This window comes from Chelonia mydas, chromosome 8, assembly GCF_015237465.2.
Source record: "Chelonia mydas isolate rCheMyd1 chromosome 8, rCheMyd1.pri.v2, whole genome shotgun sequence".
In the NCBI taxonomy this organism is placed as follows: Eukaryota; Metazoa; Chordata; order Testudines; family Cheloniidae; genus Chelonia; species Chelonia mydas.
Genome location: NC_057854.1, coordinates 62,308,101 through 62,328,309, shown reverse-complemented (window position 1 = coordinate 62,328,309; position 20,209 = coordinate 62,308,101). Strand labels below are relative to the sequence as shown.

Here is a 20,209-nt window from a genome sequence, read left to right as displayed (position 1 = left end):
TTTTAAAATACTATACATGGTTTAAAAGCAAGCATGTGAAAGGATTAATTTGCCCTGGCATTCACGGCTCTCCTGGATGTACTCCCAAAGCCTTTGCAAAAGGTTTCTGGGGAGGGCAGCCTTATTGCGTCCTCCATGGTAGGACACTTTACCACTCCAGGCCAGTAACACGTACTCGGGAATCATTGTACAACAAAGCATTGCAGTGTATGTTTGCTGGCGTTCTTTATCTCTCTGTGTTATCCTCAGGAGAGTGAGATATCATTCATGGTCACCTGGTTGAAATAGGGTGCTTTTCTTCAGGGGACACTCAGAGGTGCCCGTTCCTGCTGGGCTGTTTGCCTGTGGCTGAACAGAAATGTTCCCCGCTGTTAGCCACGGGGAGGGGGGAGGGTTGAGGGGGTAACCACGCGGTGGGGGGAGGCAAAATACGACCTTGTAACGAAATGTCATAAATATAAAGGGAAGGGTAAACCCCTTTGAAATCCCTCCTGGCCAGCGGAAAGCTCCTCTCACCTGTAAAGGGTTTAGAAGCTAAAGGTAACCTCGCTGGCACCTGACCAAAATGACCAATGAGGAGAAAAGATACTTTCAAAAGCTGGGAGGAGGGAGAGAAACAAAGGGTATGTGTGTCTGTCTATATTCTGTCTTTGCCAGGGATAGACCAGGAATGGAGTCTTAGAACTTTTAGTAAGTAATCTAGCTAGGTACGTGTTAGATTATGATTTCTTTAAATGGCTGAGAAAAGAACTGTGCTGAATAGAATAACTATTTCTGTCTGTATATCTTTTTTGTAACTTAAGGTTTTGCCTAGAGGGGTTCTCTATGTTTTGAATCTAATTACCCTGTAAGGTATCTACCATCCTGATTTTACAGGGGGGATTTCTTTATTTCTATTTACTTCTATTTTTATTAAAAGTCTTCTTGTAAGAAAACTGAATGCTTTTTCATTGTTCTCAGATCCAAGGGTTTGGGTCTGTGGTCACCTATGCAAATTGGTGAGGCTTTTTATCCAACATTTCCCAGGAAAGGGGGGATGCAAGTGTTGGGAGGATTGTTCATTGTTCTTAAGATCCAAGGGTCTGGGTCTGTAGTCACCTAGGCAAATTGGTGAGGCGTTTTACCAAACCTTGTCCAGGAAGTGGGGTGCAAGGTTTTGGGAAGTATTTTGGGGGGAAAGACGTGTCCAAACAGCTCTTCCCCAGTAACCAGTATTAGTTTGGTGGTGGTAGCGGCCAATCCAAGGACAAAGGGTGGAAGTTGTACCTGGGGGAAATTTTGACCTAAGCTGGTAAAGATAAGCTTAGGAGGGTTTTCATGCAGGTCCCCACATCTGTACCCTAGAGTTCAGAGCGGGGGAGGAACCTTGACATGGTGGCAGAGTGGTGGGATTAACCTGAAATCATTTTGAGATCCAGTTGAGATTTTTTGAACTAGAAATACAGATTTTAAAAAAGGAAATTTTTTTTTCCTTTGGAAAGGAAGTCCAGAAAGCAGCTGAAACTGAAAGGAGCTTGTTTTTCTCTGCTTTGTGGCCAAGCAGAGACAAAAGGGGATTATCTTTGTGAATTGCAGGTTTTCTTTGCCTGGAGGCAGGGTACTTAACTCCTGCAGGGAAATTCACAGTCTTCCAACCCAGAGTTTTTTTTCCCTAAAAGTAAATGGGTGGGGGTGTTCTACCCATTTGCCTGGAGACAAAAGTGGCAGGGTTTTGTTTTTTTTTTTTTTGGATTTTGATTTTTTACAAGGAGCACAAGTTTAAAAAGGAAACTTTTTTTTCCTTTGGGCTGCTGGTAAGCAGGTTTCCAAGTAGTTGGAGGTTTTTTGCTTTGATTTGGGCCCAGAGCAGAGACAAGGGAATTGTCTTTTTCTGTAGGCTGACAATCACTATCAGAGAATAGGTATTCTATTCCAGCACAGCAAAATTTTACAGCCAAGTTTTGTTTGTTTATTTCTAAACCTCGGGTGTAAAGTTAGTTAAAAACAGAGAGGTTAGAATGACAAAATCCACGGCTCGACAAAAGCTGGAATTAGCCAGATTTCAGGCTGAGGAAAGACAAAGGGAACATGAAAGACAGATAGAACTCATGCGGCTGAAGAAGGAGGAGAAGGAACAAGAAAGGGAGGCAGCAAAAGAGGCAGCGAAAGAGGCAGAACTACACCAAGCGGCTGCTCACAGGAGAGCTGTGGAAGCAAGGGACAAAGAACTGAAGGAGAAGGAAAAAGAGAGGAAGTATGTGGAGGAGATAGAGAAGATAAAGGCTCAGCAGAATATCCCAACAAACCCTAGCAATCCTTCTCCAGGTACCACTTCCCATCCCAGAAAGTTCCCCACCTACAAGGCAGGTGATGATACTGAGGCCTTCTTAGAAAACTTCGAAAGGGCCTGCGTTGGGTACAACATCTCTACTGACCAATACATGGTAGAGCTGAGGCCGCAGCTCAGTGGACCCTTAGCTGAGGTGGCAGCTGAAATGCCTAAAGAACACATGAACAAGTATGAACTGTTTAAATCCAAGGTGAGAGTCAGAATGGGGATAACACCCGAGCAGTCTCGTCGGAGGTTCAGAGCCCTAAGGTGGAAACCAGACGTGTCATTTACCCGACGTGCCTACCACATTGTGAAACATTGGGATGCCTGGATATCAGGAGCAAGCGTTGAATCTCCAGTAAATTTGCCCTTCCTAATGCAAATGGAACAATTCTTAGAGGGTGTTCCTGAGGAAATAGAAAGATATATCCTAGATGGGAAGCCAAAACTGTAATCGAGGCAGGAGAGATTGGAGCCAGATGGGTGGAGGTGGCAGAGAAGAAGAAAAATGGTCGCAGTTGGAGCGGAGACCAGAAGGGACAACCCCAGACCACACCCTATTACCGGGGGCCGCCCAAGGCCCCACCTACCTCCCAAAGAACCCTCCAGACCCCTTATCGTCCCACCACCCCATTCTCCAGCAACCCACCTCGCCCCAGTGACCCGTCAGCTGGACAATGTTTTAAATGTAACGAGCTGGGGCATGTAAAGGCCAACTGCCCCAAGAACCCCAACAGATTACAGTTCATTGCACCGGAATCACACCAGAGGTCCGCAGGCCCAGATACCTCCCAGATACCCTTGGAGCGGAGGGAAACTGTGAGTGTGGGCGGGAAGAAGGTCACCGCGTGGAGGGACACCGGAGCACAAGTGTCAGCTATCCATGCTTCCTTAGTGGACCCCAATTTAATCAACCCAGAGATCCAAGTGACGATTCAACCCTTCAAGTCCAACTCTTTCAATTTGCCTACAGCCAAGTTGCCTGTCCAGTACAAGGGCTGGTCAGGAACATGGACTTTTGCAGTCTATGATGATTATCCCATCCCTATGCTGTTGGGGGAAGACTTGGCCAATCATGTGAAGCAGGCCAAGAGGGTGGGAACCGTCACCCGCAGCCAGGCTACACAAGCCGTAAGGCCTAGCTCTGTTCCGGAAACTTCTATCAGGACCCGGTCAGAGGTGATGGACCCGGACCCCAGGCCAATGTCTGCAACAGCAGTAGTGGATCTAGTCCCAGAGACCCAGACGGAACCAGTCCCAGAACCGGAACCAGCCAAACAACCAACACCAAACCCATTGTCAGCACTGAATCCAGTACTTGCAACCTCAACACCAGAGGGCCCCACCGAACCTGAACTGGCAGCAGCCGATAACTCTTCACAAGAGGCTCAGCCGGAGCCTGAATCCCAACATAGTGCACCAGCGGAGAGCGGTTCACAGTGAACAGAAACAGCTCCATCCCCTATATCACTTCCAGAGGGACCAAGCCTAGGTCCACAATCCCATGAGGAACTGATGTCTCCAACATCAAGGGAACAGTTTCAGACCAAACAAGAAGCAGATGAAAGCCTCCAGAGAGCTTGGACGGCGGCACGGAGCAACCCACCGCCTCTCAGCTCTTCTAATTGATCCAGGTTTGTTGTAGAAAGAGGACTTTTATACAAGGAAACTCTTTCTGGTGGACACCAGGAAGACTGGCATCCTCAGAGACAGTTGGTAGTTCCAACTAAATACCGGGCCAAGCTCTTGAGCTTAGCCCATGATCACCCTAGTGGCCATGCTGGGGTGAACAGGACCAAAGACCATTTGGGGGGGTCATTCCACTGGGAGGGAATGGGCAAGGATGTTTCTACCTATGTCCAGTCTTGTGAGTCTGCCAAAGAGTGGGAAAACCCCAAGACCAGGTCAAAGCCCCTCTCCAGCCACTCCCCATCATTGAAGTTCCATTTCAGCGAGTAGCTGTGGATATTCTGGGTCCTTTTCCGAAAAAGACACCCAGAGGAAAGCAGTACATACTGACTTTCATGGATTTTGCCACCCGATGGCCGGAAGCAGTAGCTCTAAGCAACACCAGGGCTAAAAGCGTGTGCCAGGCACTAGCAGACATTTTTGCCAGGGTAGGTTGGCCCTCCGACATCCTCACAGATGCAGGGACTAATTTCCTGGCAGGAACTATGAAAAACCTTTGGGAAGCTCATGGGGTAAATTACTTGGTTGCCACTCCTTACCACCATCAAACAAATGGCATGGTGGAGAAGTTTAATGGAACTTTGGGGGCCATGATACGTAAATTCGTAAATGAGCACTCCAATGATCGGGACCTAGTGTTGCAGCAGTTGCTCTTTGCCTACAGAGCTGTACCACACCCCAGTTTAGGGTTTTCCCCATTTGAACTTGTATATGGCCGTGAGGTTAAGGGGCCATTGCAGTTGGTGAAGCAGCAATGGGAGGGATTTACACCTTCTCCAGGAACTAACATTCTGGACTTTGTAACCAACCTACAAAACACCCTCCGAACCTCTTTAGCCCTTGCTAAAGAAAACTTACAGGATGTTCAAAAAGAGCAAAAAGCCTGGTATGATAAACATGCCAGAGAGCGTTCCTTCAAAGTAGGGGACCAGGTCATGGTCTTAAAGGCGCTCCAGGCCCATAAAATGGAAGCATCGTGGGAAGGGCCATTCACGGTCCAGGAGCGCCTGGGAGCTGTTAATTATCTCATAGCATTCCCCACCTCCAACCGAAAGCCTAAGGTGTACCATATTAATTCTCTAAAGCCCTTTTATTCCAGAAAATTAAAGGTTTGTCAGTTTACAGCCCAGGGAGGAGACGGCGCTGAGTGGCCTGAAGGTGTCTACTACAAAGGGAAATGTGCTGGTGGTGTGGAAGAGGTGAACCTCTCCATGACCCTTGGGCGTATGCAGCGGCAGCAGATCCAGGAGCTGTGCACTAGGTACGCGCCAACGTTCTCAGCCACTCCAGGACTGACTGAACGGGCATACCACTCCATTGACACAGGTAATGCTCACCCAATTAGGGTCCAACCTTACCGGGTGTCTCCTCAAGCTAAAACTGCTATAGAACGGGAGATCCAGGATATGTTACAGATAGGTGTAATCCGCCCCTCTGAAAGTGCATGGGCATCTCCAGTGGTTCTAGTTCCCAAACCAGATGGGGAAATACGTTTTTGCGTGGACTACCGTAAGCTAAATACTGTAACTCGCCCAGACAACTATCCAATGCCACGCACAGATGAACTATTAGAGAAACTGGGACGGGCCCAGTTCATCTCTACCTTGGACTTAACCAAGGGGTACTGGCAGGTACCGCTAGATGAATCTGCCAAGAAAAGGTCAGCCTTCACCACACATCTCGGGCTGTATGAATTTAATGTACTCCCTTTCGGGCTGCAAAATGCACCCGCCACCTTCCAAAGACTTGTAGATGGTCTCCTAGCGGGATTAGGAGAATATGCAGTCGCCTACCTTGACGATGTGGCCATATTTTTGGATTCCTGGGCAGACCACCTGGAACATCTACAAAAAGTCCTTGAGCGCATAAGGGAGGCAGGACTAACTGTTAAGGCTAAGAAGTGTCAAATAGGCCTAAACAAAGTGACTTATCTTGGACACCAGGTGGGTCAAGGAACTATCAGCCCCCTACAGGCCAAAGTGGATGCCATCCAAAAGTGGCCTGTCCCAAAGTCAAAGAAACAGGTTCAATCCTTCTTAGGCTTGGCCGGTTATTACAGACGATTTGTATCGCACTACAGCCAAATCGCCGCCCCACTGACAGACCTAACCAAAAAGAAACAGCCAAATGCTGTTCAGTGGACCGAAAAGTGTCAGAAGGCCTTTAACAAGCTTAAAGCGACACTCATGTCTGACCCTGTACTAAGGGCCCTAGACTTTGACAAACCGTTCCTAGTAACCACAGATGCGTCCGAGCGTGGTGTGAGAGCAGTTTTAATGCAGAAAGGACCGGATCAAGAATTCCACCCTGTAGTGTTTCTCAGCAAAAAACTGTCTGAGAGGGAAAGCAACTGGTCAGTCACTGAAAAAGAATGTTACGCCATTGTTTACGCTCTGGAAAAGCTATGCCCATATGTTTGGGGACGGGGTTTCCACCTGTAAACCGACCATGCTGCACTGAAGTGGCTTCACACCGTCAAAGAAACTAACAAAAAACTTCTTCGGTGGAGTTTAGCTCTCCAAGATTTTGATTTCGACATCCAACACATCTCAGGAGCTTCTAACAAAGTGGCTGATGCACTCTCCCGTGAAAGTTTCCCAGAATCAACTGGTTAAAATCGTCCTTGAGATGTAGAAAATATTGTTAGTCTTTATGTACTTGGTAGTATATTTAGAGATGCATGTGTCTTATTAACTCTGTTTTTCCTAGAGCTCCAGGAAGAAATCCCAGCCAGTGTTTCACCCTAGCTGAGATTTGGGGGGCGTGTCATAAATATAAAGGGAAGGGTAAACCCCTTTGAAATCCCTCCTGGCCAGCGGAAAGCTCCTCTCACCTGTAAAGGGTTTAGAAGCTAAAGGTAACCTCGCTGGCACCTGACCAAAATGACCAATGAGGAGAAAAGATACTTTCAAAAGCTGGGAGGAGGGAGAGAAACAAAGGGTATGTGTGTCTGTCTATATTCTGTCTTTGCCGGGGATAGACCAGGAATGGAGTCTTAGAACTTTTAGTAAGTAATCTAGCTAGGTACATGTTAGATTATGATTTCTTTAAATGGCTGAGAAAAGAACTGTGCTGAATAGAATAACTATTTCTGTCTGTATATCTTTTTTGTAACTTAAGGTTTTGCCTAGAGGGGTTCTCTATGTTTTGAATCTAATTACCCTGTAAGGTATCTACCATCCTGATTTTACAGGGGGGATTTCTTTATTTCTATTTACTTCTATTTTTATTAAAAGTCTTCTTGTAAGAAAACTGAATGCTTTTTCATTGTTCTCAGATCCAAGGGTTTGGGTCTGTGGTCACCTATGCAAATTGGTGAGGCTTTTTATCCAACATTTCCCAGGAAAGGGGGGGTGCAAGGGTTGGGAGGATTGTTCATTGTTCTTAAGATCCAAGGGTCTGGGTCTGTAGTCACCTAGGCAAATTGGTGAGGCTTTTTACCAATCTTTGTCCAGGAAGTGGGGTGCAAGTGTTGAGAAGTATTTTGGGGGGAAAGACGTGTCCAAACAGCTCTTCCCCAGTAACCAGTATTAGTTTGGTGGTGGTAGCGGCCAATCCAAGGACAAAGGGTGGAATATTTTGTACCTGGGGGAAGTTTTGACCTAAGCTGGTAAAGATAAGCTTAGGAGGGTTTTCATGCAGGTCCCCACATCTGTACCCTAGAGTTCAGAGTGGGGGAGGAACCTTGACACGAAAGCACATGTGCTATGTATGTAATGCTAACAGCAAGGTTTACCCTGAAAGAGTGTAGCCACTGTTTTATAAAATGTGTATTTTTAAATACCGCTGTCCCTTTTTTTTTCTCCACCAGCTGCATCTGTTTCAATGATCATAGGATCTTCTCCTTCCCAAAGGCTAGTGAAGATTAGAAAGAAAAAAAAAAACGCACTCGTGATGAAATGTTCTCTGAGCTCATGCTGTCCTCCCACACTGACAGAGCACAGATGAATGCGTGGAGGCAAATAATGTCAGAGTGCAGGAAAGCACAAAATGACCGGGAGGAGAGGTGGCGGGCTGAAGAGAGTAAGTGGCGGGCTGAAGAGAGTAAGTGGTAGGCTGAAGACAGGGCTGAAGCTCAAATGTGGCGGCAGCGTGATGAGAAGAGGCAGGATTCAATGCTGAGGCTGCTGGAGGATCAAAGCAGTATGCTCCAGTGTATGGTTGAGCTGCAGCAAAGGCAGCTGGAGCACAGACTGCCACTACAGCCCCTGTGTAACCAGCCGCCCTCCTCCCCAATTTCCATAGCCTCCACACCCAGACGCCCAAGAACGCGGTGGGGGGGGCCTCCGGCCAACCAGCCACTCCACCACAGAGGATTGCCCAAAAAACAGAAGGCTGGCATTCAATAAATTTTAAAGTTGTAAACTTTTAAAGTGCTGTGTGGCATTTTCCTTCCCTCCTCCACCACCCCTCCTGGGCTACCTTGGTAGTCATCCCCCTATTTGTGTGATGAATGAATAAAGAATGCATGAATGTGAAGCAACAACTCTGCAAGCGGTGATCGAAGGGAGGAGGGGAGGGTGGTTAGCTTATAGGGAAGTAGAATGAACCACGGGGCGGGGGGTTTCATCAAGGAGAAACAAACAGAACTTTCACACCATAGCCTGGCCAGTCATGAAACTGGTTTTCAAAGCTTCTCTGATGCGTACCGCGTCCTCCTGTGCTCTTCTAACAGCCCTGGTGTCTGGCTGTGCCTATGCAGCGGCCAGGAAATTTGCCTCAAGAGCCTGCCATAAACGTCTCCCCCTTACTCTCACAGAGATTGTGGAGCACACAGCAAGCAGCAATAACAATGGGAATGTTGGTTTCGCTGAGGTCTGAGAGAGTCAGTAAACTGCACCAGCAACCCTTTAAACGTCCAAATGCACACTCTACCACCATTCTCCACTTGCTCAGCCTGTAGTTGAACAGCTCCTTACTACTGTCCAGGGTGCTTGTGTACGGCTTCATGAGCCAGGGCATTAAGGGGTAGGCTGGGTGCCAAAGCATAACTATAGGCATTTCAACATCCCCAACAGTTATTTTCTGGTCTGGAAAGTAAGTCCCGCAAAATGATTGTCTGCCGTTGCTTTCACAGGGGGAGGGTTGACTGACAACACTTACCCATAACCACCCGTGACAAATTTTTGGCCCCATCAGGCATTGGAAGCTCATCCCAGAATTCCAATGGGCAGCAGGGACTGTGGGAACTGTGGGATAGCTACCCACAGTGCACTGCTCGGAATGTCAAAGCTTGCCACGGTACTGTGGACCCACACCGCCGAATTAATGTGCTTAGTGTGGATGTATGCACTTGACTTTATACAATCAGTTCCCAAAAATTGACTTCTGTAAAATCGGAGTAATTTCGTAGTGTAGACATACCCTAACTAAAAGATGGTGCACTCACAAAATTCATGAATGATCCTCAGGTTCAAAGATGACTCTGGACTCCTCAGTCACTGCAGAGGGGCTTCTCTCTGCTGGCAGGGATCAAGCTGCGTCGGTCCCAGGATTTCCCCTCACCACAAAGGCGTGCAGGGCTCAAGGTGTAGGTTACACAACTACACTAACATCCAAACTGTAGCCTCCTAGCCCAGCCTCCAGACACACACTCAGCAGGCAGCTTCCCTGGACTAGCAGTCAGAGCAGAGCTGACCATGTGATGACCTGGTCTCACCTAGGGTGCTGGAGGGTGAACTCAGCCTGGCTGGGGAAGTTTCCCAGCAAACTCTACAAATTGGGAATCATCAGTGGAGAAGGAAAAGCCCAGCTGAGGGGTCTGCTGTCAGATCCCTAGAGGCCTGTTCTCTGGGGGAACCCTGCATGCAGGCCTGGGACTCACCAGCTCCCCGCACAGCCAGTCCTGCCCTTTTCCTGGCTGGCTCCAGACTGACCCCAAAATGGCTTCTCCCCTTTTCTCAACTCCTTTGGAGGGCCTCTCACTCTCTATTGGTTGCTGGGCAGACTGAGTCTGCCTTGGCTCCCCCTCCCTACCAGGGACAGTGTGCCTCTCCCTGAGCTGCCAGCAGACAGAGTCCCAGGAATCTAGGTAATCTCCTTGGGGGTTACATAATTATTAATGCTATGCTTTTGAGTCATTATTGCTGTGGTTCTCCCAAATTAATGCTGTGTTCCCCATCCCCTTAATAGAAGTTTTCTTTGTTATACACAAACTCAACACCTGTGAGTGGGGAAGCATTGCTTGTTTAAATGCCTCCCCAGGTCCCTTTGTTTTCCTGGGTTTTTGGACAGGGTCTGAAGATGATTTTGTAATTTTCAGAGGAATGATTAGATATTGAATCTGGCCCTTGTTGCTACTGACAACACCTGGCAGAAAGATTAAATTTTTGTGAAATAGATTTGTGTGAATTTTGACAGAGATAGCAAAGGACATGCCCCTCATATAAAGGCAAACCTCTGCCAAATTTTAAGTACCTACTCCAAAGCATGCAGGCATTAGAACGGCTCAATAAAACAATTGAAAGGATTTTTTTAATGTGGTAAAACAACATATTTGCCCTAACCAAAAATCAGCATGAGACAGAAACCCAGTACATAAATTTTCATTTTGAATGGTTAAAGTTTGGCCAGGTTATAAACAATTGAAAACAGGGTGTTATAATGGAAAGTATGTCTACCTTAACTACAGGTGGTACTATTGGCTCTGCCTAGAGTACCATCATCAACTTTGGGAATTTTAATGAAGGATTTTAATGGAGCCTTACACATAGATAAGTATTGTTCATAGTTTTATTTATTTGTTTGTTGTTATGTGAGCTTGGAAACTAGATTGGACAGAATACTAGAAAATGTACCATCGGGAACAATTTTGCATTGGCACGGAGATTGCCTAGGGTCAGTGGTTTTCAAACTTTTTTTCTCGTGTCCCAGTTAAAGAAAATTGTTGATGCTCATGACCCAACATAATTATATCTTTTGACTAGAGTTTTCATAAAATCATAATAATGCAATACATTCCAGCTTCACCCACTTTATATAACTAACACTAGACAAAGACATTACTTTTAAACAAAACACTATAAAGGCGATCAGGTTGAGTTTCACTTACTTAATGTGACTGGTGGGCCTGTTTGTTCCTCATGATCTTGTTCCAGTCGGGATCACAGGATGAAAGGGCTACCCGTGTATCAGATCCACTGTTCAGTCAGTTCCTTTCTTTTGGTTTTTAATCTTGTCAAAGTTGAAAACCCAACTTCACACATGTAGGTTGTTGTTGAAAGGCAGCAACAAGAGTACACTTACTTTACTTAGCTGTGGATATTCTTTGGAAACATTGATCCAAAATGACAAGTTTATTGACTTGTATCGTGTTTTCAGAGCATCACACGTGAGATGCAGCAGTTCATTCTCTTGCTCAGGTGTCAGATTTAGCTCCCTTATTGCCTTAGGTATTCGAAAGCAAAAGGATCATTCACCCAGAGTTTTTCATTCAAATATTAAAACTCCTTTATTGGGAAATAGCATCTAAAACTGTCAGAAAGCAGTGAGATGTAACTGTATTATAGTTTTCATTTCATTCACATTTTCCTCACTAAAACAATGAGGAGTCTGGTGGCACCCTAAAGACTAAAAGATTTAATTGGGCATAAGCTTTCATGGGTAAAAAACCCACTTCTTCAGATGCATGGAATGGTAATTACAGATGCAGGCAAACCAGTGATGACAGGGCCAATTTGATCAGCATGGATGTGGTCCACTCCCAATAATTGATGAGGAGGTGTCAATACCAAGAGAGGGAAAATTGCTTTTGTAGTGAGCCAGCCACTCCCAGTCTCTATTCAAGCCCAAATTAATGGTGTTAAATTTGCAAATGAATTGTAACTCTGCAGTTTCTCTTTGAAGTCTGTTTCTGAAGTTTTTTGTCAATACCATAAGAGGACCCAACCACATGAGCCACACCATCAGGGGCTCATCCACCTGCACATCCACTGTGATAATATGATATGTGCCAGCAATGCCTCTCTGCCGTGTACATTGGCCAAGCCAGACAGTCTCTAGGTAAAAGAATAAATGGACACAAATCAGACATCAGGAATGGTAACATACAAAAGCCAGCAGGAGAACACTTCAATCTCCCTGGACATTCCATAACAGATTTAAAAGTAGACATACTTCAACAAAAAAACTTCAAAACCAGACTTCAATCTGTTATGGAATGTCCAGGGAGATTGAACTGTTCTCCTACTGGCTTTTGTATGTTACCATTCCCGATGACATTCAATAGCAGATTTTAAAGTAGCCATCCTGCAACAAAAAAACTTCAAAAACAAACTTCAAAGACACTCCTGTTTCTTAAAAATAATAACCTTTCATTGCCATGCCTGAAAGTACACTGCTCTGTAACCACTCGACAGTGTAATGTGCTGCCTGGGAACAGAGAACTCTGTGTAGGTGAAGGAATGTTTTCCATTAGGTTAAAGGTAATCCATGCAGTTCAAAAATGACCATCATTCATGCCAAATTCAACTGGGGTTTTCAATTTTTTACAGAAATATAGCAGGAGAAGGAGTATGGCTGTGGAATTCTGTGTGTTTGCATGCAGGTTAAGCTAGGTGGAAGCTAATACAGCATCCTGTTGATTCCCTAAACACTATGCCTCAATACAATCATCTATAGCATCCTGTTGATTCCCTAAACACTATGCCTCAATACAATCATCTATAGCAATCCATCTTGTGAATTGCGCCCCCATTTCATAAGTGGTCATGTCATTCATAAATAGTTGCTTGCTGTGCAATGTACCCATCCCCCCCTGAGCACTGAAACCCCCATGATCTATCAGCCCCATCCCTACCTCACCACAAGCCTGCCTAAAAATGGAGTAGCACCCTTTGCTGTTTATGTACTCATGTGCTCCTTGAGAAGGGCAAGCTATGGGCACGAGCCTCAGCAATGGCCCCCGCACCATTTAGAAACCCCTTTCTCTCAAAGCCAGCAGTTACTTCAGGATTATCTTTTATGCCTGCCACCTTGGGGTAAACCACACGCCTGATTGCCTTAGAACCCTCTGACACCACTTTACACACAGTTGACTTCTCAACACCCAACTGGTTGGCAAGACCTGTAGCAGTCTGGAGTAGCCAGCTTCCAGACAGTTATAGCACTTCTGGACCAACATGGCTGTCCTCCTGCTTGTATTTGTATGCTGGAGGGTCCAGGGAAGCTGCTCACAAAGCTCCAGAAATGTAGCTTTCTTCATGTGAAAGTTCTGAACCCCCTGGTGATCATGCCAGGTCTGCATGACAATGTGGTCCCAACCAGCCTGTGCTTGTGGCCCTGATCTAGAAGCACTAGTCTACACAGGGGGCATCAGTGGCTATACCAAGTGTTGTGAGCAGGGTCAGTCAGTGCAAGTCTGCCATGTCTGGGTCCTGGTACTCCCCCTGCCTTCCTCCTGCTCCATGATAAGCTCTGTTAGGTGCCTTTTTTCTGCACCAGTGTCTCATGGCAGCTCTGTTTGTTTCCCGACACAGGCGTGAAAGTGCAAGCAAGAGAAGATTTTCAAAAAGGACCTCCTCCAGGTTGCTGGCTCCGCTAGCTGGGCACACAGACCAAACTAACTGCTTCACAGGATGTATCGGTGGGCTGTTCATGCTTTCTGCAACATGCAGAGTGGACAGTCAAGTTTTCCCACAGTGCACGATGGTCAAAGGGCTAGACTAGCTACATTTTGGGAGGGCACTAGGGAATCTGGGATATGGTTGGTTTGAGTCTGATCTGCATGCTGCAGTGAGGATGTCAGAGTCCTGGGTTTGAGACCAGGTTAAAAAAGCCATAACATAGATGTCACATAAAAATCAGTGAAGCTACTCAAGCCAATAGTAACCCAGGGTCAGCTGACTCAAATCTCACTAACGCTGGACTTGTATTGCAGTGGCACCATACCCTATAACATGGCTTGGGAACTTATTCTCCTTACTGGGGTGTTCCCTGAATTCTGAATGTAGAACCATGAGTTTGGAACCACTATCGCAAAATGGGGAGATCAGAACATCACTTTGTGAGTATTTGGTAGAGATGTACTGGATTTTCCATCCCCCAAATTGCTGCTGCTTCTTCCTGTGAAAGCCAATGCCTATCCCATACACGGTACTGTGATGCACTGATGCTGATCTTTAATTTGTAAGTGTTTGTGATTTCTGTCTTTTTGGGAGTCTCCACAAAAAGCAATGAACTGTATGTAATATACTTCCCAGAGAGACAGGAGGCCATGGAAGATGAGGTGGAGTCTGACACATTAAAGTAGTAACTATAAATATTCCTAATAGACTTTAGCATTTGGTGGAAAGTTCCCTCAAAACATGATTTACTGGAATAAGTTCTGCTTCACTCCAAAATGCAAAGTGTCTGTGCAGCCAATGAACTCCTAATCAATAACTGGTAAACATTCATGCTTTCACAATACCACCTTCCCCTGGCAAAATGCTGTCTCTCAGGCCTGGGTGTCATGTTTTTAACCTAAAGTTGAGTGTCTGCCAGATAACTTGAGGTCATTTACACAAATGTAAAGGGTAATGAAGATGCTCTTCAAATGTTTGTTCCGGGGTCCAAATGTTTTGGTTTACCAAAGAGACATCAGCTAGAGTAAGCCACAAATATTTGGGGGTCGTCCAGACAAGCCTTTGTAAATATTTAAATTACATCGAGTTAACTGGCAACCAGTTAATGTGAAGTAAAAACCTGAAGGGTAGATATACCATCAGGTCTCTGTCCTCTGCATCTGCCAGCCTAGCTGCCACCACCAGCTGGTGCCTTTGAGGAGGGAAGAGGACTGGGAGTCATGCTGAAGATCCTGCCACTTTCACCGAGAGGATGAACCAGCAGCTAGATAATCCAAAACGGGTGTGTGTAAGAGAAGGGGTCAGTCGTGATACATTTTAATATATTGAGCAGAGTGTTAAATCTGTTTATATGAACTCTGTTATAGTTCCTTAAGCAGGTTCTTATGTTGAATCTGCTATTTATAACGGTTGCATGTTTTCCGTCTCTTCTTCTGCAATACAGGAGTCAGTCGTCATGACTCCAACTTTGTGCACGTTTCTAATCAAGGATTTGTGCTATACACGGCTGCTGGTAGGTTATAGAATAAAGGAGTGAGGAAATGTGGTGAGCAGAGACCTTCTGTGAAATCAAAGAGGATATTAAAAAAATAACTTGGGCTGTATTCCTGGGGGAGTTTACACATGTTATCTCTGTACCATGATGTTGACAGAGGGACGTGGGGAGAGCTCTGGAGTGGAGGGTTAGAAAGCCTTCAAAAGGAATTGGTGAGGACAGGATCCAGAGATGAACAAAGCTCCACGGCTGCCATTACAAGTGCTGGATTTACTTCATCAAGCACAGGATGACTTTGCTGAGCTGTCTCATCATTCAGATACTCTGGGCTTTCTGTGCTAGGGGACAAGGTAAAAGACAAAATTAATCAAAAGATTAAACAACAGTTTGGCTTAACCCTTCTCTTGCGTGCAGGGATACTAAACAAGCCTGATACCACACAAAGCTGTGGGCAGTTACAGTAATGGCTGTTTTCAATAGCACAGAGGGATTCAGAGGTGGAAATGAAACAACTGAGGGATGGTAGTGAACACAAAATATTTAACATGAGATTGAACCATCTTGTCATGGCTTTAAGTGGTGACATCTCCAGCTCCACTTTGCAAGGGCAAAAGCAGAATGTACTGCACACTGGAGAAAGCAGTTAAAAACAGTGAATGAAATCTTTGATAGGGGAAGGTAAGTTATGCAGCCTCCTTTTTGTGTAGTTCTAGAAAATATTTCTGAATGCCAGAGCTACTGCCTGATAAAACAGGACTCAGTGCATCCTCCAAAATACTGCGAAGTTCATCGTGCAAAAGCAGGTGAGCCTTCCTAGTATTTCTGTATTTGTTTGTGGAAATTCACTATGTACTCCTATCCCTGTTCCTGGTTCTTCTCCAGAATTATTTATTCCACTAAGTGAATTGTAATTATATTCATTGTGTTCATAGTTTAGCAATTGTGTTTTGTATCACTCCCATATTCAGTTGTACATGGATTATAGCAAATGCTCTGGCATGTGGGTCTGATGTATAGGTACCCTGGGGATAGGTGCTGGACATATACTGATAGTACAAAGGAGGCCCTGTAGAGTGATTTCTAACACCAAGCCTGCTTTGTCCGTTCCCATGATGTCATATAGTAAAATATATGTGATGTAGGTGTGACTTTCTAGGTCAGAGACCTGAATGGGGTGATTCCTGAGTAGATAAGGGCTATTTGGGTTTAGTGGAAGCAAAGGAAGATCCATTTGAAACCTTACTATTAAAGTGGACCTGCTCTGGGGATGAATCAGGGTTGTATAGCGAAGCTGCCCTAGTTGTAGGAGCCCTGCCTCATTTGAGCACTAAGGATTACGCTTAGCATTCCTGTTCTCAGGGTGAACCTTTAAAGGGTCCACTCAGAGTTTATGTAGAGAATCCCATTAGAGGAGGAGGTAGAGTTTTGTCCTGGAATGAGCATGGGTTCTGTCCCCAGAACTCACATATTGTGGGGGGTCTCCTGAGCATGATCACAAAGCCAGTAATAGACCAGATCCCAGCTACATTGGAAATCACATCTCCATTTAGCAACTAGGGATGCAGTTGATTTCTCTGGGACAAGATGATCACCAAGCTTAGGAGAAAGTGCCACATACAAGCCATTTTTGGTGAAAGGAATCCAGCTGTGGGATGAACTTCCAGAGGAAATTAGACAAATCCAGTCAGACCAGCTTTAGGTCTCACTTGCAAGAATTGCCTTTTTGAGAAGTACCATTCTGATTATGGTGGAAAGGCTTAATCATAACAACTACCCACTCCCCCCTAAAAAAATAAAATAACTTTACCCTCAGCAGATCCTCCAAACTCCAAAGATGGGAGAAGACTTCATGTCCATAAGGAGGATGAAATTGAAGTAGCCTGTAATAATGGATTTTACTTCAATACAGAACTGGGAAATGAAAGAGGGATATTGTTAAAATAAAAACTTTAATTGATACCTTACATATCAAATGCTGTAACTGTTTTTCCTTTTTATGTGTCTTTAAAATTATAAAATGATTTTAATAGTGTGTTTGCCCTGGGACTAAGCAGGCTCAGGACTCTGTATTCAAAATCCTGAACTATGTTTGTGCTGTACTGTGACAGGGTAGTGTTAACACCTTGAACTATCTGAGCCCACGTATTCCATCCAACTACACACAATAGAGGACCAGTATGGAATGAACTGCCAGAAGAGATAAAAGAAATCCAGTCTGATCACCTTTAGGTCTCACTGCAAGATTTCATTTTTTGAGAAAGTTTGTCCACGATAATCAGAATGACACTTATATCCACCAATGCTCCCTTCTCACCCCCAAAATAAAATATATTATTGCAAGCAAATACTCCAGCTGTAAACTTCAAGTTCATAGGAATTTCACCTTGCCAATTTTATGCAAAAGATATTCGGATACGACAATGCTAGTGAAGTTAATTAAAAAAAAAGTCAAATAATCTCAATTGAAGGGGTGATTTAGGACCTAATGTCCTGTTTTCAGTTGTTAAACTGTAATAATGGAACCTGCCACCCTCAAAAGTCAGTGCTCAAGGAAGAGGATGTAATCAGCATAGATTGTAATAGTGGATTTCACTTTGAAATGGAATAAGGAAAAGACAGTGGAATGCACAAAGAATGGCTGGTTACCTATTCCAACGTGTATCTGTAAGTTGCTTTTGGTTTTATATATTTTAAATGTCAAAGCCCAAATGATTATATAATAACTGCAATTGACAATATAAAGAGAAATGAATTAGACATGTTTTCAGAGGTTTTATTTTTAAAAGTTTATTTTGACTGACTTGGAAAAAGCACCTGTGAAAATAACATAATATGGTACAAATAAGCCCCTACGTTTTCAGTTTAAACTGATTTTTACCAAAAAAATCCCAGGTTTTACAAAAAAGTATTCTTTTCTTTTTTCTGATTTTCACCCTACTTTTGTATTATTCAAATATATAAAAAATAACTTGTTTTATTAGGAAAACACAGTACGTTGCATGATAATACACTAGTCTGCATATATATGCAAAGCTACCTCTTGAAGTATGGTTATGTATTAGTCTAGAGGATACACACAATAAACAGACAGGCACGCATGCAAGCTCCAAAGTGCGTGCACATATGAACATAGTGATGAATCTCATGCTCACCATGTACCCATTTCAAGCTGTTAGCAGATAACGGTTTAAAGATTTGACACACTAAAATGGGAGGAAAATGAAAATCTGTAACAGAATATGTTTCAGAATACAAGGAAATATTTGAAAATTAAAAAAATAACAGGAGAAAAGGATGAATTTGAGTATATGTGCTGCAAACGGTGTGGCATGGAAGTTATAGGCTAATAGTTCTAAGTCTACAGCAGTCAGCAGTTTATTCAAATGAAAAGTTTTATTTGGGGATTAGAGATATATTGTTTTCTTTAACTCACAGGTGGCATTGATATGATATGGATCATATTTGGAATCTGAGTCACTCACACACACCACCTCCCTTGTTTTGTGCCCTCAGTCTTTGTCATTTTGAACTATGACAGTTTCTTCCAGACAGTTCTTCCTGTGCCAGATCTGAAGTTCTTTCTCAAATGTTTACTCGGTCTTTTCTCAGGTAAAATTCCAATGGCTGCAATGAGAGTTTTATTGAGTAGGGACTGAGAAAAACTGAGGATAGTCTTCAGAATTTGTCCCTTTGATAATTAAAAACAAATGAAAACAGTCTAAAACAGGAAGAGGTGGAGCCAGGAGTATTGTTATAATTTAACCCTCTGATAACGAGAGTCCAGATACTCTGGAAACCAGAGTTTGTTCTCTTTCTCTTTCTCCCCTCCCCCCAACACGGATCGCCACAGAGAGGAGTCCTTTAGTATGTGGCTCACCCCGTGTCTTGTGTGAAGTGAATTCAGTCACCTCCATGACACTATCTTGCCCACTTGTGGATGGCCCTGTAACATGAGGAGATCCCCAACAATATGTGGGTTCTGGGGCCAGGATCCCCTGCTCTCCAGGTGAAAGCTCTAACGCATGCTCCAATGGAATAATTTGGGTAAACCGTGAGTGGAACCTTGTAGCGCTTCACATACTCCCATCTCTTCCAATAAGTCTCTAAAGAAGGGGCCAATGCTTCCTGGAGCCTGTGTTATTCACCCCTTGTGCCTTGGATCATGATAGTCAGTCTCATGAACTGATCCATTGCAACTTCTATCTGGCATTCACATCAAGAGCCAGAAAAATCAGGGAACTAAAGCTTCATCTTCAATGGAGAACTCTTTACCCCTGGCTTCTGACCCGGCCAAGGGATGCCCCCCCAGGCCAGTCTCTGTGCAAATCTGCTGCCTCCATGGTATCAGACCCCACACCTCTATGACATCTAAAAGGAAGACACAGGATTCCACTCATGAGTCCTCAAAGGACTATGCCCCTGGCTCACCAGGTAGAGAATCTACCTCTAAAAAGCCAAGGTTGTCAATGTCTTCAGCAACTCTGGCACCATCTCCTCTCCAGTTAGCTACCCACAAGGCTGCTGATTCTTCAGATACCCAGGCAGGAGTGCTGGGGCGTGTGGCAGCATCCCCTTGCTTGAAGCGGTTTCCATAATATACAGTGTTTACATTGTTCAATGGCTTTCAGCACCCCCCACTATGAAAATTGTTCCAGTGCCATTGTACCCAGGTCACCACTAGGCTGAAAGACAGTAAAGGTTTGGGCTAGGAGAGATCATTGGTACCGTTAGCAGACCAAGGCGGCAAGAGAGCTTTTCCTCTGCTTCCTCAGTATTGAAGACGCCCACTTGGATTCTGACTGTGCTTCCCTGGGAGGGCCTGAGATGTAAGGTATCATCAGCGTCCTCAGCCACCATCACCTCAGTGCAGATGAAAGACTCAGTACTGATAAAAGTCTTGGTGCTGCAGGAGTTCCATTTTCCCTAGAACCTGGCTATATCTGAGATGCCCGATTCTCGACTGCTCAGCTCCTACGTGTTGGTACCAAGAACATCGAGATCGCCTGACCTTCACCTGGTACCAACGGTTTCACCTCAGAGCCCTCCAGGCACTCCACCATTCCAGAGTGAGTTTGAGAAAGAGAATTTGATGTCCTAAGTGTCTCAAATATTGATTCACGGTTCTCCCCCTCACACCTATAGAAGCCCCTT

The 20,209-nt window shown here is 44.7% G+C and overlaps 1 protein-coding gene and 1 pseudogene across 1 annotated transcript in view; both read left to right on the top strand.

Annotated features, from left to right (window-relative positions):
* LOC102942951 overlaps positions 1–20,209 on the top strand; it is a 108,050-nt pseudogene that overhangs the window by 40,436 nt on the left and 47,405 nt on the right.
* Positions 20,004–20,209, top strand: part of LOC119566942 (complement factor H-like) — a 54,591-nt gene continuing 54,385 nt past the window's right edge. Inside the window, exon 1 of the mRNA XM_043520784.1 lies at positions 20,004–20,124. Within this exon, the coding sequence (XP_043376719.1) occupies positions 20,004–20,124 (121 nt within the window). The remainder of the gene's footprint in view (positions 20,125–20,209) is intronic.